Source organism: Diaphorina citri, unplaced genomic scaffold (assembly GCF_000475195.1).
Source record: "Diaphorina citri unplaced genomic scaffold, Diaci psyllid genome assembly version 1.1 scaffold284, whole genome shotgun sequence".
NCBI classification, from domain to species: domain Eukaryota; kingdom Metazoa; phylum Arthropoda; class Insecta; order Hemiptera; family Psyllidae; genus Diaphorina; species Diaphorina citri.
The window spans coordinates 115,839-141,256 of NW_007377720.1; the positions used below are offsets into that span (position 1 = coordinate 115,839).

The 25,418-nt window shown below is 36.7% G+C and overlaps 2 protein-coding genes across 3 annotated transcripts in view; one reads left to right on the top strand and one right to left on the bottom strand.

The window, feature by feature from the left end:
- The window catches only part of LOC103507060 (dedicator of cytokinesis protein 3), a 49,760-nt gene that overhangs the window by 22,479 nt on the left and 1,863 nt on the right, over positions 1 to 25,418 (bottom strand). Inside the window, exons 2-6 of the mRNA XM_026822010.1 lie at positions 24,810 to 24,893; positions 24,235 to 24,275; positions 23,816 to 23,871; positions 23,230 to 23,326; positions 22,473 to 22,621 (exon numbers count right to left, since the gene is read on the bottom strand). Coding sequence (XP_026677811.1) covers positions 22,473 to 22,621; positions 23,230 to 23,326; positions 23,816 to 23,871; positions 24,235 to 24,275; positions 24,810 to 24,893 — 427 coding nt within the window. The remainder of the gene's footprint in view (positions 1 to 22,472; positions 22,622 to 23,229; positions 23,327 to 23,815; positions 23,872 to 24,234; positions 24,276 to 24,809; positions 24,894 to 25,418) is intronic.
- Positions 789 to 21,278, top strand: LOC103507053 (innexin inx3). 2 transcript variants are annotated; one of them, XM_008471489.3, is made up of 7 exons: positions 789 to 1,119; positions 12,218 to 12,389; positions 16,572 to 16,786; positions 17,346 to 17,564; positions 18,266 to 18,507; positions 18,961 to 19,114; positions 19,625 to 21,278. In XM_008471489.3, the coding sequence occupies exons 2-7, from the start codon at positions 12,227 to 12,229 to the stop codon at positions 19,811 to 19,813; spliced, it is 1,182 nt and encodes a 393-aa protein (XP_008469711.1). In that variant the 5' UTR covers positions 789 to 1,119; positions 12,218 to 12,226; the 3' UTR covers positions 19,814 to 21,278. The 2 variants fall into 2 exon arrangements, with proteins under 2 accessions (XP_008469711.1, XP_026677816.1); XM_026822015.1 differs by having other exon boundaries at positions 789 to 1,117; positions 12,215 to 12,389.

A 25,418-nucleotide genomic window follows, 5' to 3' on the forward strand; every position in this document is an offset into this window, starting at 1 on the left:
AGGTTATCGTTTCAGGTTTTCAGATGAGATGTGTAAGATAATGACTGAGATGTAGGTATAATTTTTGTTGTGATCGCACCAAATTCCAGTAAAAGTGATGGGCTAAGACCACTCTGTCATGGGATAGAGATAAAAATAAAATCTTTGTTGTGCTAAAGATGGAGCACGTTCACCACGTCATCGTCAGTTATCACAACTTTAGAATGAGAATTGCACCTCCCGAACGATCTGTTCTATTTGATGACAGTTGGCAAAAATGTTCAGGACATAAAGGTGTGTCCACACATAGTCGACGCCGTCGATCGATGTCGACTGAAACCGTACACTGCCTCGACAAGATATAGATCCACCTCGTCGATCGACGGCATTGACTATGTGTGGACACAGCTTAAAAGACATTTGCAGATTTTCTCGATAGGGTTTGGGCTTAATTAGGCCCATAGGGCATTGTGGGAATTCAGAAGATCCTTTTATTCTGCGTGCTACACCGTCTGACAGACCTGGTTCTAGCGGACGGTTTGAGCGTGGTTGACCGGCGCGGGGTTAGCCATAATATTGAGTACTTACTTTGATTTCAGACACTAACGTGTTGCAATTGTTGCAGGTATAACTGTAATAGCTGTTTCACCCGTGCTTCGAATAGTTCTTAGACAGTGCGAGTGGGGCCAGGTTCCCCGTAGTCACAGTGCGCACGATCAAACATCTTTGAAATAGTAACCCCCACTCCCCGTCATACCTCCCACGTGAACATTCAACAAGTCGCTCTCAGCTTCTAGGTTACGTTTACAACTTGGTTCTTTTCTTCATTTTGAGATTTGAGTTTAGTTCGCGTTCGCGTTTTAGATTTTAGGTTTCAGTGGATCTCCATAATGTTAATAATACGAGGTTAAAATTATTTAGAAATAAATAAACCGATTTTACTCCTTTCTACGACAATCCTACCCGATAGGATTTAGTTGAATTAATAAGTCTGTGCTAAACTAACCCCTTTTTGTCTTTCCTGAGTGCTTTTTGAGGTGCAATCTAACCATTTAAAAAAGAGAAAAGTGCTTTTATTAAATACTACCCAAGGAGTGTTACAATTTGGATATTTCATTGATAAAGTAGACAAAAAATCAGGTTGGTATCTTTCTCTTGGATTTTTCATGATCTTGATGACAGTAGGTAAGGCTGCCAATATGAATGAATATTGTCATTAATTTAATGATGTCATCAGTAGGTATAAATAATAGATACACCTACTTTGTACCAAGAAAGAGACCTCTAGAACTATACCTAGCTATGAGTATGTAAGTACCAAGAATTTGATTGAACTTATTCAACGCACTCTGAAAAGGAGGAATACCTAGGTATGTAAGTAATGGCTAAATCAAGTAAAGGAATTAGAAGGTACTTAAACTAAATGTTTATTGTAGGTCTTTCTCATTGCACAACTTCTCTAGGCCTTGGTCCATGACAGGTTGACAGATTATTACATTATCAAAGCAATCAAGGCAGAAAATACAACACTATTAGTTTTATGAAGACAGAAACACTTGGCTACATTAGGATGTTTCCAACTAGCTGTATCAAGATGCAAAGTTGTATTGCATCAGCTCTGTCAACTCAGATTCCAAGTGCAGTAAGTACATTTTACTTGGCAAGTATTGTATACCTATGCATAAGCAGAAGTTCGACATTACAGTAAATAAATGCACAGTATATGGACAAGTAGCAGTCAATAGTCCTAAACTAAAATGGACGCGGCACATAAGGGATCAGGAAGAGACCGCCTTAACATAATAATATGGATAAGTATTCTAATCTCTTTAGATTACCTACTTCCCTAGGTACTCCACAAAGTTTTTCTCATGGATCAAGTGTTAGTTCCTATGGTAAGTATGAAGAAAGCACAGAAAAGGTAGACCACAATAGGTAGGTAGTTGTTTGATGGTTCGGTGATTATTTTACATACCGTGCATTACAACATACCACCAACTTCATACCACCAACCACTGGGTACTCAACAGGTACATCAAATATCGCCTAACATTTCCTCCGCCACACATCTCCTCCGTTACTATTTGTCTCCTAATCAGCCATTGAAATGGAATTTTAGGAACCCTTTTATCATGATCCATAGTAATCACTGTCAAAATACTTGAGTAATTAAGTATTTATGATTGATAAAATTGCTGTATTGTGCTGAACAGCTCACTCCCAAAGTAGATAAGGGGGGAAATAAAATAGGTGCCGCCTAATACAAGGTGTGGATAATAATGGAACCACGAAATAGTAGTCGCATACCCTGTAAAACCCATTTTACAGCTATTATTAGGTACTTATTACACATTTACAACCGACTATTCTCACAGGTAGACGATTGTAAGAATGGAGATTATTTTTAGAGCAAACAAGACAAAAGGTAGAAACAAAAAAATAATCGTCTTCCGAGAATTCCAAACCAAGAAACCAACGAAGCTAAATAGTCATCAGTAATTCTTCGTAATGGAATACAAAAATATTCCTCACGGTCCTGTTTCTTTTCTTTTAACCGGCAATGTCTGGAGATGAAGATTTTTTACTTTTTTCCCCAAGACCAGTTATGTATAATGATAAAATAAAGCTTAGGAAATTCAAACATTTTAATGTTATAAATCAACCTGTCTCAGGTGTCACACGAAGTTCTTTCTTCTTTGATACATTGACAAATGCTTCCTCGATTTCATGCACAAACCTCTCGATTATTTGTCTTTTATTTCTACCATTCATGATTTTTTACTGCACAAAACTCAGTAAATTAATTACCTCGTGGAACTATCTTGATCAATTTCAATTCATTCTCTTCAGAGACGGTTAAATTCAGCAACGAAGAAAATCAGGTAAAATCGATTCTTTGATACATTGTCTTTAGGTCATTGGCAAAAAGTAATTGATCTCTAGAAATACTTGAGCAGCATCCACACTGCTCAAACACATCCACACCATAACTTTTGTTCCATCCCACCAAAATCCTTTGAAGTTACTCACTTTAGATGGGATCCCACTTTTCACTCCATGTCGATCGATATAGTGCAGACGTAACTTCAGATACATAAGTATCAGTAAAACAACGACCAATATTGTTAATACGTTTACTTTTTGAAGAATATCTCTTTGATGATTGGTTATATTCAGACGAGTTCAAAAGTACACAAGTATAATGTATGAGATTGATGTGGTTTTGAATAACTTTCTGTTCTCACCAAGTGAATCTCAACATGAGCATTGAACTCTCCGGGTGTCTTGTCTTGATCTTTAGAACAAAAACCCATGCAACAATACACACTAGGATATACCGCCATAACACCTTAGCCGACACATTCATCGTAATTTAGACACATCACCACAAGAATTTCGAGTTTAATGTATGAGATTGATGTGGTTTTGAATAACTTTCTGTTCTCACCAAGTGAATCTCAACATGAGCACTGAACTCTCCGGGTGTCTTGTCTTGATCTTTAGAACAAAAAACCATGCAACAATACACACTAGGATATACCGCCATAACACCTTAGCCGACACATTCATCGTAATTTAGACACATCACCACAAGAATTTCGAATTGTAATTTGTAACAGGAAACGAGTAATGATAATGTACGTATTCGTGTATGGGGATGTAAGAGTAATGTATGTACAGGTAATGGAACAAATATCCACAGTATCCACACAAGATATGTAGAGGTCTTCTATGTAAATAAGTACTTATATGACCTAGCCCAGTATGTTTCCGTAGCACCTGTAGTGGTACTTACCATTTTGTATGTAATGTAAGTCTTTACTTACCTACTGCCTAGGGTAGGGTCTTTGTATACCATTATTCTTTGATAAGTACTTACTCAATACTCAGGTACGTGAAAAGTCTTTCATTCAGAGTTTTTGGATCAATCTCACGTACTTACTTACTCAGGTACGTGAAAAGTCTTTCATTCAGAGTTTTTGGATCAATCTCACGTACTTACTTAAAAGGATAAAAGAGTCTTGCTTGGAAGCCATCAGCTGATTGGAGCCGTTCTTTGTTCTATTTCATTTTCGGAACCATAGATTGTTATGAAACCTATTATTATGATAGTTATTGTGTCTCCATTTCCATATTTCCAAGAGTTACTACTCTTTGTTGTTGTCCTGATTGTCCCATATGTAGGAGTCAGTAAGTAATATGTTACTTCAAGTTCGCATCTATTATTCGGAGTCCTCATTTCATTTCCCATATTTGTCTCTATCTTTCCATTCTTTCCAAACTAAAAGTATTCCTCATCTGCAAAACCTTCGCAAACCAATATCCAATAAGTACTCGTAGAAAAACAAGTATACTCATACAGAATCACTAAATTATGTAGGTACCTAAACCACTTTTAAGGAACTTGAATTGAAACCAACCACTTCTGGCTTCTGGCACCAGATGACCAGATCTAACAACCATCTGACGCAAGGGTGCCATTTTTCAACACATCCAGCTCCTTGTTTACTTTTCACACCACACACTACACCTGCTCAAGACTCTGAAATCTGAAGTCTGATTTCCAGTTCTCCTCTGAATGAATTCTACAGCCAATCTTTGCTATGTGCTTAGATAGCTCTATCTAAAACAGCTAGGAATATAATGCAGGAAACCTCCAAGATATGCTTCAAGCTCAATTTAATCATTATTGTTTTCGGTTAGGTAAAAAACTCTGTGAATAAGAAATTGTTGTTTCAGCTACCTAGAGAATACATATGTAGTCTCAGGAGCTAAAAAGAATTCTGAAGAGGGTTCTCAATTCTCATTGATGCTCTCTTGATTATTATATCCTAATTTTTGTCGATATAATATTTGTTCAGATTAGATTGGTGTGTAGAATGTACAATATGTACATAGGGATCAATACAGGAAGAAAATCACCTTTTCGTAGATTACTTGACAGCATACGTAGTAAATAAATAAAAGTACACCAAATACCCACTACCTTAGTTAATTATGTAAATACGAGAAAGTAATTAAAAACACGAAAATATGACGGGAAAAACTGACTACTTAGAACCATCACATGCTACCTAACAAAAGGTTCCATTGTAGATAACAGTAATTTAGTAGAAGTATAGGTGCTTACCATACCTGTTAGTATGTCCTTGTACAAATAGCATGCCTGTAGTATGTATGGCGGAGTAATTTGATTCACTAACAATCAGGTGGTCATTTGAATTCATGTGTAGAATGAAATCATTCCAAGATAGGTGGGAATTACCTTAGACTTAGAAGTGACCGACTCAGAGTACCTATTCGATCAATCTCATGCAATTATTTGGTGTTAGTATAGTGGTGTTATTGCTGTTCTGTTGCTCATGCATTTAGATAGCTCTGACGTGCTTGAAATAAATAGCAATACAGGTACATCCGCTGATTCGGTCACTATAAGAATCTGTTTGTAGCCTCTATTACATAGACAACTGATCATCATACAATTCTTACTTCGAATGCTTTGGCACACAGGAGGTTAATTGCCAGTGGGGTCAATAAAATTGATCCAAATTTTTCATTTGGGTGTATTCTCTTCATTTATCCATTTCAAGTGTCTATTCATAAAAAAGTAATCGCTCATAAACTCATAACGTTAATAACATAATGCTTCAGTAGTATACCTGGCAACCTGGCTAGCATAAAATTGCTCCCTATTATAGGGGTTATGGAGTTTAACTTTGCCAAGTTAAAGCTTCTCTCTTGTTCCGAGCTAGGCAAGCGAGCGGTAGTAGATAGGGTACTTTGAGCACCATTTTCTGCAAGTTGCAATACAACATGAAATCATTAGATCGGTTGATGAGATAAAAACAATATTCTCAAGGTTGCAAATTCCCTCGAGGAGACCGATTGGATGCCTCACGCTTTATTAGGAACGCTATGATGGAACAATACCTATTACCTGTACCAGTACAGGGTGCTCAACGTTTAACTGAGCATGAAAAAATGCAAATCCTACTGGTAAATATTTGCCCAATCTAAAGGTGTGTCCACATCATAAGGATATTTGATGACGAAGCCGCGTAGACCTCCTGTTGTAGGGGGTCTATAAAGCCTTCATGATTGAAATCACTAGATCCATTAGAAAGTTCCATCGAAAATTAACTCCAGAATGGTGATCGGAAAAGTGAGAACCCTGTATGAATTATAATTAAGTACTTAAATGCAACCACATGAACCTACTGGATCGGGAAAATACTACATGATTCCTAGGCGTTTCAGCAGATGGTTTCTTTTTGGGGAGAAGAGTTGATTTTCTGCCGCCAGCTCCGCGCCGCGCCTCCGAAGAGGCTGACTTTGATCTCTCTTCGCGGAAAGCATTTCACATATCTCAATCCCAACAGTACTTACTTAAAGTATGCAGAACTAAAGATCTGACGCATCGTATTGGTATGCCTATCTATCGTCAAAAAGAGCAAAAACTTATTGGCATATCAATGGGTAAGAATCAGTCGGAAACAGATTCTAACTTGTCGATTAAACAATATGAGTTCCTATTGAAAGAACTAAGGTATACTTTAGAGTTTAGAGTTAGACCAGAAACTCCAGAAAGTATTCTAGTATTGAGTTCAATTACTTCTTTACTTACTAGTTGGACTCAATGAAAACATTTAGTTTAGTGGTTTAGTCCATTTAGATCGTTCGTTGTACTCACAATAATGTGTTGAAACACCCAATACTTGTCCAATTGATGTCAATTTACGATTCATTACTTGTTGCGTCGACGACCATGAGTTAATTAAGAAAATGAGATTCTGAGATTCTAATAATAACTGATTAATACACAATCTGGTAGTACTTGACGAGTTTGAAAGGCACATGTAAGAAAGATTTTTGGAGAGATAAGGCTGGGAGGTGTTGGTATCGAATACCTATTCTCAATATGTTTAATAATAAATACCCAAGCACCCACTGTATAATTTTGTAAAGTATGTACTTATTTTCATGACAGAATATTGACTGTTAGTAGGTACTTAATCTCTAATCAAGTTGGATTCTTCATCTCAAATTTGAATGAAAAGTAGGCTAGATTTCCTGAGGAATCATTGATTTTGTCGCAGTCACAAATACCTCTCAAAGCATGGATTCTTGTAAAGTAAACCAATGTATAAAGAGATGTTTATGTAAATTGTAAACCGTGGGAGTAAACACTTTCCAATAATGTTATGACGAACATAATTTTATTATTGTCAACAAGAGTTCATGACAATAAAACGAGAGATCATGTACAGACTTACAGGAAACAGGACTTACTTGTACACAAGTTAACTAAGTAAGTCGCACGAAGAATGCTTCAACTTTGAGGTGTTCCTTTTGAACAATTGTAATTTTGTAATCTTAAAATGTGAGCCATGATGTGCCTGTAGCAGACGTTGAGCAATCATACCGGTACTTGTACAATTATGTAGTCTTCATTATTAGACATAGACACTACAAAGAATCTTCTGCAAAAGTAAACATGTACTTGAACTTGAAAAGTATAGTCTATGGTCGAGTGACTTTTCCGTCCGAGGTAGGTCTACACGCTGAGTCGTTGACTAGAATAGATAGGTTAAACTTCCTGAATTTGTACAGGTGTATATTTTAGAGAATGTAAACAACTTGAGGTTGCTCTAAAATTCTAGGTTACATACAAAATTCTGCAGTGGAATAAATTACCATAATAGTACACTACAAAACAAATAGTACCAGTAGAGTACCCTCGCTTGGCTATATGATCAAAAAACCAGAAAGGACTACAAGCCCATATTAGGTACTTTGGAAAGCAAATTAAGTACCTAGATGTCACACACATGTGGGCAATGATTCTATTCAAATTTTGTACACTAGAAAACATTCAAACTTCACTTTTAGATATGGGTATGATTCTCAAGATATATTCCTTCGAATGTTGTCCTCCCAAATATTGTAGGTATCAAAAATGTTGTAATTTATCAGACGAAACCGAAAGAATGGTGCAGGAGAAGATATTGACTGAAAACAAAGGATCCAGAACATGAGAAATTATCGAGATGAATAAGGGATCAAGCCCCCTGCTGATCAAATTATTTCTGTCAAGGTTGAAGCTAACACGGTCCGGGAAGTTACCAACCAATGAGAACTCGAGAGAAGTGACTCCGAACTTGAGAGAGATCTGAGAAATATTTTTTAGAACTCTTATCTCGTTTCAGATGACTAGAAAGAAATAAAATATAATGATATTTTTTATCACTTTTCCCCTCTCAAAGTAAATATAAATGTCTTAATTATGACGAACCCTCTTCTTCAGAGCATGATTTTCCTTTGGATTTTTTCACCATTGCTTGAATTCCAACATAATACCATGCAAATAAATCCTTGGTCTATATTAGCAATCTTTAGACTAGGTATGTTTGAAATTTCCATCACATTACCTCAGTCTCTCATGTTCATGTAATAATTGTAGTTGTACAGTTTCATAATTCATAGTGGGTACACCAAGTCCCAAAGTCAGCATAAATGAAGAGATCTAAATAATTTTAACATCAACAATTCCTCACTATCAATATGCTTACAATGCAGTTCACTTTCTTGTTGCATTTATCATCAGACTTGCTGCACTTTAGCTACAATGCATAATTTTGCAAAGCCTACGTAAGAATTTGCAACATTTTATTTATTTGCAAACCCACATGGTTTGCAATGTAATGTTGAACGTTAAGAACGTAGCATGGCATTTCTGATCCCGAGTTGTATTGTCAAGTGTAATTCAATCTAATGTGAGTTCACCGTGGGTCAGTCATGCCATCATCAGCGGTCATTTCATTAAGTCTTCAATTGTAACAAGAACGAGTTTGTTCAATGACCATAGCCTGACATGTGAACTCGGCCTTAGCTTACGACGGAATGATTGAAAGAATATTATGTTCCACTAAAATGACAACTGAATTTCCACCTCTTGTTCTCGTAAAATGTAGTAAATGAAGAAAGTCTGTACATATGTATTCTCTATTCTGCCTCGAATGCAGTTACTGGGTTACTATGGGCTTTGTTAATAATTCTCAGACTGCGCACTGCACAACAGTTTAAACTTGCTTCATAATAATAGCCCCCTCTGCAGCGATGCCCGTACTCATCTCTCTATAGGTATTCTGCCGGGTTAAACTGATCATCATTATTGATATACATACACATCTGAGGATCTGCTATTGGCAAACTGGTTTTCCAGCACTTCAGCTTCAGTTTGAAGAAAAAATCAGAATGCTTGTTGTGTACTCGCCATCAGATTCAAGTCCAGAACTATTTCTTTAAGTTGCTTGTCTTCTAATGCAACAACGCGACGGTTGCTTACAGGTTGTTGACTCTTGATAGTCTGTGGGGATTCAAGTCTTTCTTACAAATGTCTCCAAGCTTTAAACCATGTTTAGCGTTTTCTTTTGTACACATATACACGGTCTCCTATGAGTTAAATCATATTGTCAACTAAGCTAGAATTCGCCATGTCAAGTCTTATTAATTAACTGTTTTCTTCTTCTACATCAACTTTGGTCAAGTTGGTCAATGCTACACACATGATGCTGTATATGCAGTTGAATGTTGTGTCTCGTTTCTGCCTGACCACAACGTCGTTGATCATGTTACCATGGCAACCATATAAAACCCGATCGCTTGGATGCTCAATGAAAAATAATAACCAACGGACAAAACTAAACTTGATGCTCTTCGTATTCTACTGGGTAACTAATGCAAAACCCGAGAGTGGGTAGTTAAGTGAGCCATTTTATAGTCTTCCTCCGTGTTTCTTTCCGTATAATTGGCTCAACATGATTCAAGCCTGTAGCAGCAGTGTTGGTCCATTGTATGACAGAAAAACTGATTGAAAGAAATAGGTCACCTTGTACTTTAATAATAGTGTATACGCGCATAGTATTGTATGTAGAAATACTGCAAGCAATGCGGTTCAGATGTGACAGAACAGCCAATCCCATAATGATATCACTCTGATTTGTTTTGATAGGATAGCAATTCAGCATTACCATCATCTGGATTAGGTAGTCGTTACAACATCATTCAAATCTTCTGTGTTGTATATTTATGTACTTGGTTAGTATTGCCTGTTTGACTAATAAAATAACAACTGATATAACCTTGATCTTGTTGAATACAGTGGCAGGAGTGTGGCGGTATCTTTTGACATCAGTGTCATCATTATGCTCATACAATTACTGGGTAATTGTGTTTCATCCTCCAATAGTTTCCCTGCACACTGATTCTCTGTTTATAAAAACCTTGTCCGTCATCATATTCATCAGTCAGTCCATGCTAAATCAATTACAACGATACAACGTAGACACAGGCATCGTCCTCCCATTCTCCAGTACATCTTTCATATTAACACGGGTTTTTATTCATTTTGCCTCAAGCAGTAATGAAAACATCATGATTATTCAGTGGTTCTAAATCTAAATTGAGTCTGAAGTCAAATCTGTACCGCTACCACAGTCCAATTTGTACTTTGAAATGTTGAGTTCATCAAGCGATAGTGAAACATCTTCTCGAAATAGAAAAAAAAGCATATTTTAATTTCATTTTCGATTTCTATCTTCTTGAATCTTCGAGTTTTTTAGGGAGTTAAAAAAAAACAGTAAGTCACATTAAAATATTAATGGTTCCAAAGAGTATCATTGGCCCTCGAGCCAAAAAAGAAGCAGTAGTCAGAAAACGAATGTGTTATTTATGTTTTTCAAATTCATTCTAAAATCTTCTTAGTTCCAGAACCCACTACAATGAACGTGTGTGCATCTACGTATATTGAAATACAGGAGGAGGAAGAATTTTAAATTATAAATTTAGATCTGAAGAGCTAAGGAAAGGTTTGGAATTCAGTATTTCCCCAACCAATATTAATTACTTGTAAGACATATCCGATACAACTGAAAGAAGTCTGGTGTTATTTTTGAACACTCTAAGAACCAAAAATAACACCGTACTTACTGCTCGTAATGTGGTAGGTAATTAACTAGGTACCTAACTACAGATATCGGATTAATAATAAATGAATAGATAGATAAGCAAGCGTCTTTAATAGTTTGCCAATGACTGCCATTAAATTTAATCACAAAACCCGATTCGATTAATACTTAGCTGATCGTCAGCAGGGCCTGACTCAGAAAATGGTAGACAGGCAAGATGCAGCAAAGGTGATTAGATTAGTTCTCTACGTTTTCAAGGATTTTATTTGAATATCATGAGAAAAGAAATTTTATTTTAAAATATTTCTTCCAAAATGATTTGGTTAGTGAAATAACAACCGAATTGCAAATTGTCGAACGCGTGAAGGAAATAGGACAAACTTGTTCTTCAGTAAATCTTAGAACCTCTCTTGCCTCCATGGTTCAGGAGCCTGGTAGAGTTACACTGGGTTATGTGTTATGTCTAAGAACATTTCACTTCTTCAAGACATCAGGTTCATTCAACTTTAACCTGTGCTGGTAGTGTTTTTTATACGAGCTCTTCGGCTTGGCTATGGAGGGACTTCTTGAATTCTATCTCCCGAAGTACCTCGACTAAAGTTTCAATGTCTACACCAGAGGTACTAATCTTGTAGTACTTTATTCAATTCAAAGTTCTTTCTGAATGATTCACTCGCTACTTGCTGATGTTAATGCATCATCACTTGGATACTTTTCTTCTCTTTAAGCTTTAGACGAGACGCTTGGAATTTAGGTCGGAAATTCTTACAGCTATCCAAGGGGAGCTCATTATAGAATATAGACCCTCTTGTTTGTGCTCGCTAGTTACTGCCTACTCTCATTTTCATCATTGTACTAATTTGTATTTTGCGTCTCCTCATTCTCTATTGTTTCCAAGCCACATTGTGGTTCAAGCGTGTGGTTTTTATAATCGACGATTCGGAAAGACGTACTTGACATTTATTTACTGAATTTCCCACGTGAATAATCAGACACATATAAGAGAAGTAAGTTAAAATTTTAATGACTTTTCCTGGCTCACAAGATAATTAAGTCAATATTTTTGCAGGAAACTGGGTAAAATGAGATTTACAAAATTGGATTTCAGCACAGTTTGTTTACAAATTTTGTCTCCTTTGCTTTCAGTGAGTCAATTTTAATTTTGTATTGCAGATTGCTTTCTATTACCTTTATTTTTGTATCCTTTGATTTCAGTGAGTCAATTTTGTATTACTTTCTATTATCTTTATTTTTATCTTCTTTGATTTCAGTGAGTCAAGATGTCGGTGTTCGCAATGGTGTCGGCCATGGCCGGCTTCGTCAAGGTGCGCTATCTGATGGACAAAGCCATCATCGACAATCTGGTCTTCCGATGTCACTACAGAATCACCTCCGCCATGTTGTTCGTCTCCTGTGTCCTCGTGACGGCCAACAATTTAATTGGTAAGTTCAGTTCGCTAAAGATTTATTTCAGGAGAGAGTCAGTCTCCTTGATTATGAAGATGGGGTGGGGTGTCCTGGTTGGATACAAAATGAAGAGACACCGTGGTGTCATAATGTCAACGATAGAGTACCTATTTTGGAATTAGATGGTTTACAGTGTTTATTTAATTGGTAAGCTTACTCTTTAGACGACCAACAAATCAAAATGACTTTTCTAGTATTTGGACTATGTTGTGAGAATTTAACCTACGTCAAGTAGTGATGAAACAAAATTTCACATAATCGTTACAGACAAAAAGGTTACAGAACGAATGCCCGCTCTAATGAACATAACAAGCATTAGAGGAGATCGGGGTTATCAGCAGCTTTTGAGTTCAATAAGGCACTTATGAGAGAAGTACCTACATCAGGTACACTGGGTTCCTATAGTCTGTTATCTCATTTTGTACTTCGTGTAGGTAGTTTCCCTTGCGCTGGACTGTAAGTTCGTTCTGTTGAAAATACTGATACGTATTCCCACATGTTGCTGAATATAATAGGGCTTACTTCTATTGCTTTGTTGATCAAAGTAGGATTAGGCTAGGTGATTTATGGACAATAACAGGCACTATACATTATGGATGAAATTGTGGACTGGAATAAATCCACTGTAGGTGGATGAGCGGATTAAATCGTTTACAATTAGGATAATACCCTGTACTGGTCAACAAGCGAGTATAGTAAATGGTTATGTCCTCAAATAAGAAATGAATCTCAATTTCAATACATTCCCATGATTCACGCAAGCTTATATCGAGAACTGTAAATATTCCCTACAGCCAAATTGATACAGTGATACTAGATACTACTAAGGCTGCCTCTGACACGTTACAGACCTTGACTGCAATACACACCGCCACCTTCAGCTCTGCAATATCCAAAGAACTTTTACTATAGACTTCACTTTTAAAATGCATGGCAACCAAACTGCAGTGTAGTGCATCCAGTATCGGGTCCGGGGACTTGCATATCTGCATACAATTATACCTTGGAGTTGATATGTAAAATGGCGGCCACAGCTCGGTGCATATTTTTATTGCTTGATAAACCGAGGCAACATATTTTTCTGTGTAGCTGCTAAAGCTTATCTTGGTGGTTGTGCTCTTAAGGTATCTCACATGTTTCATACTTAAGCATTGTTTTCTGTTTGTTTAGGACAGTGTATGCTGTCTGATGACTATGATGGTTTGGACTCTTCTTACATCATTGTCTCTAGCCTTGGGGCAACCCCAATCCTCTTTCTTTCTGATTGCTGACAGTAAAATGTACAATTTTATGTTAACGTTTTTCATTATTCATTAGGGTGTAGGTTTACTAAAGATGTAAATGGGTCTTAAAGACGACTTATATGACCCAAAAATTGCGCCCTAAAATCAATTAATGTATTTTATTACTTGGTTTTTAACAACAAAATTAAAATTTCTGCTCTAACTGAGACTACTTGGGCATACCAAAGTAGACTCAATGGTATTTTTCTATACAATAAAACCGAGGAAAGCTCAAGTCATACCCTGTAGCATTTTTTTGCGTGCTCTGAGGACCAAGATAACTCTGTAGTATTTTGTCCTCTGCATACGAGACCATTGTACTATCTGCAAGTCCCAATGTGTCGTGTTTAGAAGTTCAAATAAAGGAGTATAAGGGGGAGAGAGGAAGGCTGTATATTATTGGCCACAAGTTAAACATTCCTTTTATAGTGGAGTGAACTTTCAGCGCAAGAGACTCTGCGACCATTGTGGTACTCGATACTCTGAGTTGAATTATTTATGTACAAAAGTCCAAAGATGTTATCGCACCCGTTCTGTCCTTTTATGGAGGGGGGCTGGTTGCTTGGAGTTCATATTGAAAATCTTCAAGTGTCTAGCTTTGTTTGTGCTAGCAATGGCTCTTAAGAAGGTTCTTTTGGAAAATAACGAGGAAGATTTACGTGCGTAGTTCGCTTTATCTAGACTTCTATAGCGTGAACATTCCACGATTTCCACGTTGAAGAAAAGTGCCTTAGGTACCTATTTTAGAAAAACTGTTATCGGACTTTTGGAAATTTTTCTAGTAGGAAACATCCTCGCCACATCTAGAAGGTCTAGAAATCTAAGAGTACCTAACAGGTAACAGGTTGAATATTTGAAATAGATCCATGATTTTATATCATTAGTTCATTAATCACATACTTATATGGTTTTATTACTAAATTGTCATACCATTACTTTAAATAGTATGTACTTAGTAAGTACTACTTACATATCAATTACATACACATATGATTTAACTTCACAAGAGTCCGTATACACGGGCACTTCATAGCTGAATATTTTCAATGTACTTACTTAAATTCGAACCTCCTGTAATAGTGAACCAGTCAGGCCTTGGAATACGTATATTGTGCTTAAAACAAAGACACGACGCCAGAGATACTTTTATACAGGATGTCCACACAAGTTCAGAACTATTTAGAATACAAATAATAATTATAGGTAATTAAGAGGTTTGACGCTGACGCAAAAACGACTTCTAACCTATATATGTATGCGTAGCTTATAAGTCATTTATGCATTAAACCCCTTGCTCTATTAATTTCAACGAAATAATCCACCAAGACCAAATTAGTAGACGTTAAAACAGACAAGTAGACCTTTTCTGGGTGGACCAACCAAAAAAGAGGTGTCGTGTTAAACCCTATTTCAGTTTTTGCTCTCGCAGACTTGGCACACCCTGTGTTTGTTTTAGCATCGTGTATTTCAATATTTCTCACTATTTACCTTGTTAAAATATCATTAGAAACACAATGCATGAGAATTGAGAAAACGTGGTATTCAAAATTGAAACAGTTCCAAAAAAATCGCCACATACCTACCTAATTTGTTGGTATTGTAGTCAGTTTCAACAGTAGGTTTATATCTACTTTACATTACATGTAAACTGTACAGAACAGACCTACAATAGATTTTTATAATTATTTACCAACGTATTCCATTTAATCAATTGAACTTTGGCCAATTTCATACAGTTATTTGGCTCTAGAATCTAGAAGGTATGGTAAAGGTAAAGTGATTTCACTATCCCTGAACTTGAACACGAATGAAAACATGTGAAAATTAAGGTTACTGCACATCAATTTATGGGATTATAAAAACTTTTTGCAATATCTGACTCCAAATTAGGAGTGGCTCTTACACCCATGGGCTAACCCCACCCTTCATCAAGCTTTGTTTAATTGATTCTCAATTAGCGCACACATATCACTAATCGAAGCTGTTATTTTTCGACAGTGTCCAATTAATTTATTCTCAGAGAGCAGCACCGAAGGAATGTAGCCTTGTTTGTGAATGTGCACTGTGCTCCAAGAGCTTTGTAACTTTCTCTTCAGTCTGGCGCGCACCTCTATTGACTTTATTATGTTCATCAATATCAATAGATGCTGGTATTTGTCGCCCTAGTAGCATTACACGTACATTGTCATTGTGATTCATAATAGGAGTATTACCGACCTAATCACCACTTTGCCTACGAACAAGTCAACTCTTATGTGACCTAATACATTCTACAACAAGTTGATCAGAACTAGAGAGAGATTAGACACGTGTTTCTTCAATGAAGAAGATGCTGAAATCATCTAAACTGTTGACTTATACTGAACGATGTGGTTCTTGTTGGATTAAACGGGACTTGGGAGATTTATCGAATTTACGTGTACTCTTCTTTGTATATGATCTGTGAAGACTAGATCTTGTTATGTTGCGTTACCTATTGTATTGGAAATTGGAATGTGAAATATACACAAAATAAAGAAACCAATGAATGAAGAGAAAGAAACAAACAAAATTAACCAATTTTTCCTCACGTACAAGACTGTCGTAACATATACATTTCTTTCAAAGAAAATGAGAGAGCAACTTTTTTTTTCTAATTTTCCGACATTCCTTCAACGATTTAGAATTAACGTCAAACTATGATTCCAGTACCCAAGACAACTTCTTGGTAATGAAATCTGCAACACATGGTAGTTCTTAGACTTCTCACTATCTCCTGTTGTTGCTGCTGGCGCAAAAGGCCTTTTCAGTCTTATAATAAACACATAAACCTTAAACTATACATATTTTATGGGTATTTATTAATTGAATTCCATTTTTGTCCTCTCCTCAACAGGTGATCCCATCAACTGTATCGCCGACGGCGCCGTCCCAGGTCACGTGATCAACACGTACTGTTGGATCACGTCCACATTTACCCTTCCTCATCAGGCGCACAAACCTGTGGGCTCCCATGTCATCCATCCCGCTGTGGGGAGCTATGTGGAGGGCGAGGATGAGAAGAGGTATCACACCTACTACCAGTGGGTCCCGTTCATGCTGTTCTTCCAGGTATGTCGAAATGTGTTCGGGAGAGAGGGAATTGTTTAAGCCAAGTTGTTATAATTATACTAACAGAAACTGTTGGTAAGTGATGAAAGTGTTTAAGGTAAAATTATGAATCACGATTTACTCTTATTAATTTTTGAAATTCTTCGCCAGTCTTCTTAGACTCTTAGAGGGTAGAGCGTTTACCACTTGTTCTAAGCTCACAGTCGAAATTAAGCACAACTTATACCTACTTATAAATGTCCCATTTTGACGCTTCTTTTTGCCCTCGAAGGAAATGGACGTTTCTGTTTACCTTCCAAGCTAACTAGGCTTCTGGGACTAGAAGTTTCCATCTTTCCATCATTATTATTTCGTGTCTTGGTATCTTAATAATATGAGGAATAGATGGTTGAAATATTGGGATTTGAGGATAGTCCTCTGAACGTCTTTTCGATTGGGCTTGTGGAGGAAGTAGAAAAGACCAAATTCTTCTAAATGGTAAATCTGCAGTGCGAAACAGAAGTCAAAACTACTGAAGATTCACCTTTTATATTCACACAGAGACTCTTCTTTTTGACAGGGAATCCTCTTCTACGTTCCTCACTGGATCTGGAAGAACTTGGAAGAGAACAAAGTCCGCATGATCACCGACGGTATGCGAGGTGCAATCGTGACGTCCAAGGAAGATCGGCGTGAGCGGCAAAAGCGACTCGTTCAATACATCATCGATACGCTGCACATGCACAACGTGTACGCTGCCGGCTATTTTTTCTGCGAGTTCCTCAACTTTGTCAATGTGGTAAGTAATCTATGCTATAGGGTGCAATAGTCCTACATGCTGGACTCCGCACACAGGAATTTTGTCAGAAAAGACCCCCCCATTTCAATGTAATAAAATCTATAATATATCGAGATCCAATTCCTAGAAAAAAAGTTCTAGTAGTATTATAAGAAATGATATTCTCAGATATGATGAAGATACATTATAAGGGGGGTAGGGTAATCCTCGTGTTTTAACAAATACCGGATATAGTCTTAATTTAGTATATGTGCCGTTGGTCCACTTACAACGAATATTCAAGTTGGACCTCGTTATTCTTGCTTCAGCGGTTCTCATTCCGTGCGTTATTGTGTTCTGTTGTTTGGGAGTAAAGAATAGAATAGAATAGAATATACCTTGTTTATCCTGCCAGAATGAGACTGAGTAAAGGGACTTTTCAGTCTCATTCTAGCTGTGTAAATAGGTTGGGGGACTTTAAATGGAGTAGACCAGCTTAGTCTGGCTAGAGGACTTCAAACGGGAAGGATATCAGCCTGAAATTTCCCTTGCTAAAGAAATAAAGGTTGAGTGCGAAGGACATCCACTCGAGATTTTTTTGTAACCAAAACCAAATGTCAGCCCAAAGCAATCACCCTATTTAGTTAGGGCTCATTGAAGAATAGGAAAAAAATCCACTTATAATGAATTGATTTATATTATTATTCTCTTCATTCCTTCAGGTTGGGAATATGATCCTCATCGATTCATTCCTCGGTGGTACCTTCTTCACGTACGGAACCGAAGTTCTCAAATTCACTCAACTCAACCAGGAAAACCGAACAGATCCCATGGTGGAAGTATTCCCACGAGTCACCAAGTGCACGTTCCACAAGTATGGTTCTTCGGGCAGTATTCAGGACCATGATGCTCTCTGCATTCTGGCCCTCAACATTCTCAACGAGAAGATCTATATTCTCCTATGGTAAGTTTGTTTCCTCTTATCCTTTTTCAGTCTCGTTTGAGCAGGATAAGCTAATCTTTTTTTTTATTCTCTATTTGGGATACTTTTTTGAAGTGGGAATCTGTGTACTTATGAACATAGAAAAGGAAGTCAAATCGGTCCATTTTCACTCTTTAGATTCTGAGAGGAAACTTTCAAATTTAAAATATTCAGTTTTGAGCTTTTGAGGGAATATTTCTTAATTTCCGAAGTTAATGCAGTTCATAATCCAGATTTTCCTATCTATGGGGTTTTGTGATGAAATCTTTCCTTTATGATAACTTCTCCAAGTGTAGACATTTTTCTTTCCGGAACAGAAAGAGTCTGTTGGTAGGTTGGTACTCATTGTGAATTGAAATATTTTATTCAGTGATAGGGATAGATAAAGTTCCGTCAGTGGTATTTATAATGGCATTTCTCTGTCATCTTCCTCAGGTTCTGGTTCTACGCTTTGGCCATCATGTCTTTCGGAGCCATCTGCTACAGTCTGTCCGTCATCACCTTGCCTTCCATCAGAGAAACCATCCTTATCCGTCGGTTCCGATTTGGTACACCCGCTGGTGTGTCGGCTCTCATTAGAAGAACACAAGTAAGTGATGACAGTATAAAAGGTCAAAATATGAAATAGACTGAAGGAAATCCCCCTTATTTATATTGAAGGATCGATTAACTTCAATATAAATAAGAGGAATTTCAAAAATGTACGAAATTTCTCGTGTTCCAGTGAGACATTCTTTAATATGTCCATTCTATGAGTTTGTCATAGGTGACGGGTTCGATTCCCGCCATTGGCGAATTTTGTCCTAAACAAACAAGGTTCATACTTGAAGCGGCTGGCGTTCTTCTATCGTCTATCCTGTCTCCTTCTCTCACGGGTTTAATTCCCGTCCGGGGTGAACTTTATCCTAAAAAGTTTCGTTCTCTGAACAACTGCAATGGCTTTCCCCTATCAAGTCTTATCCTCCTGCTTTCTTTGGAATTTTGGAACCATAAAACCTCCATTGTTACAGTTCCCTCCATAAAAAGCTTCTTCCTTAAAGGAATTGAGCGAAACTAAACATCTCAAATATTTTCTTTACACATTTCGTTAATTTTCCAGGTTGGCGATTTCTTGCTCCTCCATTTGTTGGGCCAAAACATGAACAACATGTTTTTCGGTGAAATTCTGGACGAGCTCAGCACCAATCTTCATCTTGGTAACAACATTCCCACTGCCCCTTCCACACTGGAACTATCGCCCATCTACCCGTCTGACAAGCTTCGACTACACAAGGAAACCGAAGCTTAGTGCAATGAAACAAATTATGCCACCGGAGTGCCAAAAGACGGCACTCGATTGAAAAACAACAATGAAATGTGAATTCTCGATTTCGATGACGAATTAGTAATGATTTTTTGGTTACAAACGAGGTTTTCCGATACATTAAACAGCGAAGAGGTTGTAATTAGGAGTTGGATATGGATGGGATTCTCGATAGTTTTTATTCAAATGATAAAATGGTCTCTCTAGTTTTCCACTTTGGTGGAATTTGCATCATTTAGGAATTGATGATCAATTTGTTTTTTTATTATTATTCAGCCGAGACTGCAAGAAGACACTTTACCACAGAACATATTTAATATTAAAATATATTTTAATATTATTTTTAATCTTTTTTTAAGAGATATTCTCAAAATGTGTTGACTTTATTACTGATGTGGATGTATTAAACAGAGATCACTTCTTAATAATTTAAAAGGGAAAAAAGAAATGGTGCTTTTCTCTCTACTAGTAGGTATTTGGCCTCTTGGACCTCACTTATATTTGAATTACTTTCAGCACACCATTACACAATAGGTATATCTAATCAGATAGGTATTCCATATCATATTTCATATTTGAGTGAGAGAGGATGTGACTGTTAGGTGCCTTTTTATGTCTGAATATTACGTCATGACTCTTATGTAAGTTATTCTTTTTCGTACAGAAACAAGTGGGATCAGTTGCATAGGTAATTCATTCAAAAGTCACACTATGCTGAAAATCCCGAAATTTGGCTGATTTTGACAAATCTACAAATCTGTATTGAAATTTTTGGCGAATATAGTACTTTCCTCATTATAGGATAAGGAAAGTAAAAAAAAATCTTTTAGTGGCTTCTTTTAATGTTTTTTTACAGTACTAAATACTGTAACATTTTAGTCTGGTGGACAAAAGTATATAACTACCAGTTCAAAGGGAAAATAATTATGCAACTGGTCCCAGTGTCAAAATTGTGATCAAAAACTTTCTATTATTCTTCTTTTTTTAAAATTATTTTAGATTTAAGCGTAGAATTTCTTTGTTTGTTTAAAATTAAGTTAATATTTATTTAGACATAATGTTTGTCTTCCATGGAAATTTCAAATAGGTATTCAACAAAGTAATTGAAATTGCTCAAAAATTTCACGTTTACAACATTCCAATTTTGGTATCAACAAAATGTTGGACGTTCAATACTTGGCAGGTGTATTAAAAACAAGCTGATTGCTACCTTAATTAATATTCTCGTAAGGCAAGACCAGATCGAGTTTATTGATTTGCTGTATTATAAGATAAGATTAGATGCATGAAGGAAAAATGTGTTCGCTAAACTAAGAGTAATTCTTATTTTCTTTATATCATGCTGGAGACTGAATTCATTATTTTATAATCTTCTAATTCCATTTACTTATTTTATCTCCTTGATCATTCCATCTTGTATTTTGATAGAAATTAAGTTATATCAAGAAAATAATCATATTGTGTTATTATTTTAAAATAGATAAGTTTATTTTAGATAAAATAGTTCTGGATAATTTTCCCTTCTTTTTTTATTACTTTCCTTATTCATTTCGGATTCAAAAATTTTTGTTTATATTTTAGAACTTGTTTAGAATTTATATTTTCTCTCGCCTCTTCATAAATTTCTTTTAAGATTTTTAAAATAAAGCGTACTTTTTTAAATATACTTTGTGGTTCTCGAAATTTTCTTTCATGAGATTAATTCATAACACCAAAAAGTGATAAGACAGCTTTAAATCTGGTTATGATTATGGTTAGTCTTGGCAATTTGTAGGTGTCCCAGATGAGCTTACAGCTGATGGGCTTAAATGCGTTTTTAGAATAACTCCTATTCGATTTTTAAAATGAATTGATCTAGGATCTAGATAGGAACATGCAAAACTAATAATGATTCCATTTAGGCATGCATTAAAAATCATTCCCGGTCTGTCAGGCAGTCGGAACGTGTGTGGTGGGAAAAGCTTTTCAGACCTAGGTTGTTGTTGTTGTAGCGGCTTTAGCTTTCGCCGAATGGCGATAGCAGAATAAAGAAAAGATGTCTTTTTGTAACTGCTATACACCGGGGTGATGGTCTCTAGCTCTAGCCATGTTAAATTTTCTGGCTCGTCCTGAACCGCAGTCAACCATCGTGAGGACTTGTGCTTGGTCTTTAAAAGCAGAGAGAACCCTTTGAGCAGAGAGAACTGCCAGCTTGCTAGGCTAGGGAACCTAGATCTGTCAGACCACCTGTAAGACCTGGATCTTGAGATTTTTCTGCCACTCACCCCCAGACTGTCTCATAGACCTGGGTCTGACAAGTTCTGACAGACGATTTGTGCGCGAGTGGCGGCCATTAGTATTGAGCTATCAAGCCTGCCTCGGTGGTGTAGTGGTCAAGGCGCTCGCCTGGTAAACAGAAGGGTGTGGGTTCAATCCCAGCCGAGGTATGGAATTTTATCCTCAATATAATTTGAGAATTTGACCACAATAATAGTAGTAGCCTACTGCTGGAGTAAAGGGACTTATCAGTCCTATGCGAGCAGTAAAAATAAGCACTATTATTATCATATAGGTAGGTACCTACGTAGGTAGTGTTTACATAAAGCGGAACTTTGAGCAGGGAATATTATTAGTAGGGTTAAGAATATAACATAAAATCTCTTACTTGTTCCCCCAGTCTATTTTGCTGATCATGGACAGTTTCAACTCCCGAATCTGATCCTGAGTGAGAGTACTGATCAGCAGTTGTCTTCTCCACTCAAGGAGTTCTCGCATTACTTTGCCCAGGGTCATAAAGCGGTACGAGTCCCGACTCTGAAAATACAACATCAAGGATTAGGAGCGAGATTTAGCCCTTTTCCAGAAATTGCGACCCTATAACGCCCGCTAAGGTACAAAGGTGCTCAAAAACTTTTTTTTTTTTTTCCAAATGAGAGGCAATACTTTTTGGAATTGGATTTATGGCCGAGTGGATTGGAACACGCCACATGCCTTCAAGCACACTCCATTTGTCATAAAGGATTTAGGTTTTCCATGCCCTTGGATCAATTTAATTTGAAGAAACCATTTACTGATGAAAATTTGTAATGAAACAATAAGTTCTACCAGTTGGGCGTTTGAAGTATTTATGCCTCGATTTTCTGCTGTTATTTGAGTCCTCCCACATGTGTTTCCCAGGACGGTCAACCGTCCAGATACCAACCACACACAACGCTGCTTAGCTACAATATTATCACTGGCGTGTATCCCACCCCCGCGGTGCGGGAGGGTCCAAGCATTTAGGGACCCAAAAGTGGCCCCAAATGTCTAAACCAAAAATTTAAAAAGGACCTTTTTCTGCACCAAAAACAAAATAAATCACCCAGTGAAAGGTGACTGAAATTGTTCATCCTTGATACTACAAGGCACCATCATGGACTTACCACATAGATTTTCTTCCAGATAATATTCCATTCTCTTAATACATGTGTGACTTCCTTGACTACAAAGTCTTCCAGAGACACAGATGTTTCAAAGATGCTGGAATCAACAGATGCAAAAGTCACATAAAAAATGATGACCTTGTTATATGGACTTGTATGACAAGTTTTTTTTTTTTTTTTTTTTTTTTTTTTTTTGGATATAGGGTATTCCCAACTTATGTGGTCAGGACACCCTGAAGATAATACATGGATAACTCAATACTCTCAATAGTACCTAGATATACATTGCCTCAGTGAGTACAACAGAAATACCTACCAGAACTTCAGTTTCCAAGGGTCTCCAATGTGAACCCTTATTAAAGGTCTTACAAAATGGTAAAATCTATTCACCTGAGAAATAGGCAGGGTTATGTGTTTTATAAGAAAAACAAAATTTTCCTCTTCCCTTTCCCTTGTTTAAAACCATTTGAAAATCTTCATTAAGTCAGTCACATCAGTGGGGTTTTAATAACTAGGTACTCAACACATCATAAGTATGGTTTATTTGGTTTACTTCACTTGGTGTACAAAACTATGGATACATTACCTGTCATTTTCAACTTTCTTGGGCTTCACATAGATATAGGTGCTTGGAAATATTCCCTGCAAAAAAATGAACGGAAAATGTAAAGTCAGGGTAATGGGTATGTGAATCTGGATCTCACTTTAAAATCAGAACAGCAGAGCAATTTTCCAAAATTGCAGTTCTCATATGACTGCTGTGTTAAAGCTTGGTTTGACTTTCTATGTACCTATCTTGCTAGGCATTGATATGTAGAAATCTGACTCAGTAGCTAAGTATCAGCATTCCTATTACATATTTATAGATATATTTAGTATTATACCTGCCACTCACACTGAAACCATCAATCATACAGGGAGTGAGTGGGGAAAAAATCTTGAGACCTTGGTCTCTCAGATATGTTTCCACATTTTTTTATTTTATTTATTTTTTTTTTTACATACCTTGATGGACCTGTTTTTTGTGCAGAATCCATGATACCAGCCTGAAACAAAATTAAAATCATTATTATTACATGGCCAAATTCACACAACGTACAAAAGTGAGGTCTAGCCTGTTAAGTTGGAGTTCTAATGTAGTAAGAAAAGATCACTTTGAAAATAGAACATTGGAACGAATTTATTTTGTGTAGACTCACCAGAGTGAAAATCAAGACTGAGGATTGAATCAATTCACTCTAGCCAATATTGGATATTGGAAAACCGAAATACACTGGTTCGAAACCACCATCATACACAACATAGCCCCAAAGTTCTGGATACATATTTAGAAAGTGGTGGAGCAGCAAAGTGAGCAAACATTTCTATACCTACCAGTAGAAATGTTTGTGCATTGTTCTACAGACCAGAAAAATATTGGATTCTTTTTAAATAAAATAATGACCACCAGATTTTGCTTCAATATATCCTGAAAATTTGAGGATTTTTTTCTACCTGAAATGAACTGCATACAGGTAAGTACAAGGTTTTCTTACTAGGGCATTAATGAGTTCCAATGGCTACCTAATCTTGGCCTTTACCTGGACATTCTTCGAGAATGTGAACTGTATCACCAATTTCCAAGGGCAATCCAAACTGTGTCTCGCCACTCCAGTTGTAAATGGCTGAAACAAAAAATGAACAAATTAGTCAATAATTTGGTCATTGGTCAATATAGTCACTTTTTCAATTTGACGAACCTGAGAGAGTTATGGACCTGAGACAATTTACACTCAACCAGATATATTCCATTTTAACAAATCATAATACCTGCCTCCTGACTCATCAGTTGTCAATCATACTAATTGGAGTTTTACCATTCTTCTGGATTTAACAAAGTGATAATATAAGCAGGGTGTCTACCAAAATGGAAAAATAAAATTCCCTGACTTTTCCCGGTTTTCCAGTCCAATTTTTCAAAATTTCCAGTCTACTTTTCCAAGATTTTCCCCCCCATTCCCCCTGCGCCGCAGCCGATTTTTTTTTTTTTTTTTTCAATCAATGTTTTCAGGCCTGTTAAATTTCTTCAATCTTTTTTCATCCGACTAGGGTAAGGTCTAGAGTCCTCGATTTGCACCATGAAATAACTGCGCCGCAGGCCAAAATTTTTCAAGATAAATGACCTTTGACCAAGATAATGACCTCAAGAC

Excerpts from the sequence above, each read along its gene's own strand:
- LOC103507053 (XM_008471489.3), top strand. The coding sequence starts at position 12,227 with ATGTCGGTGTTCGCAATGGTGTCGGCCATGGCCGGCTTCGTCAAGGTG. Across the intron at positions 16,787-17,345 it reads CGTTCATGCTGTTCTTCCAG|GGAATCCTCTTCTACGTTCC; the intron begins GTATGTCGAAAT and ends TCTTTTTGACAG. Across the intron at positions 17,565-18,265 it reads TCCTCAACTTTGTCAATGTG|GTTGGGAATATGATCCTCAT; the intron begins GTAAGTAATCTA and ends TCATTCCTTCAG.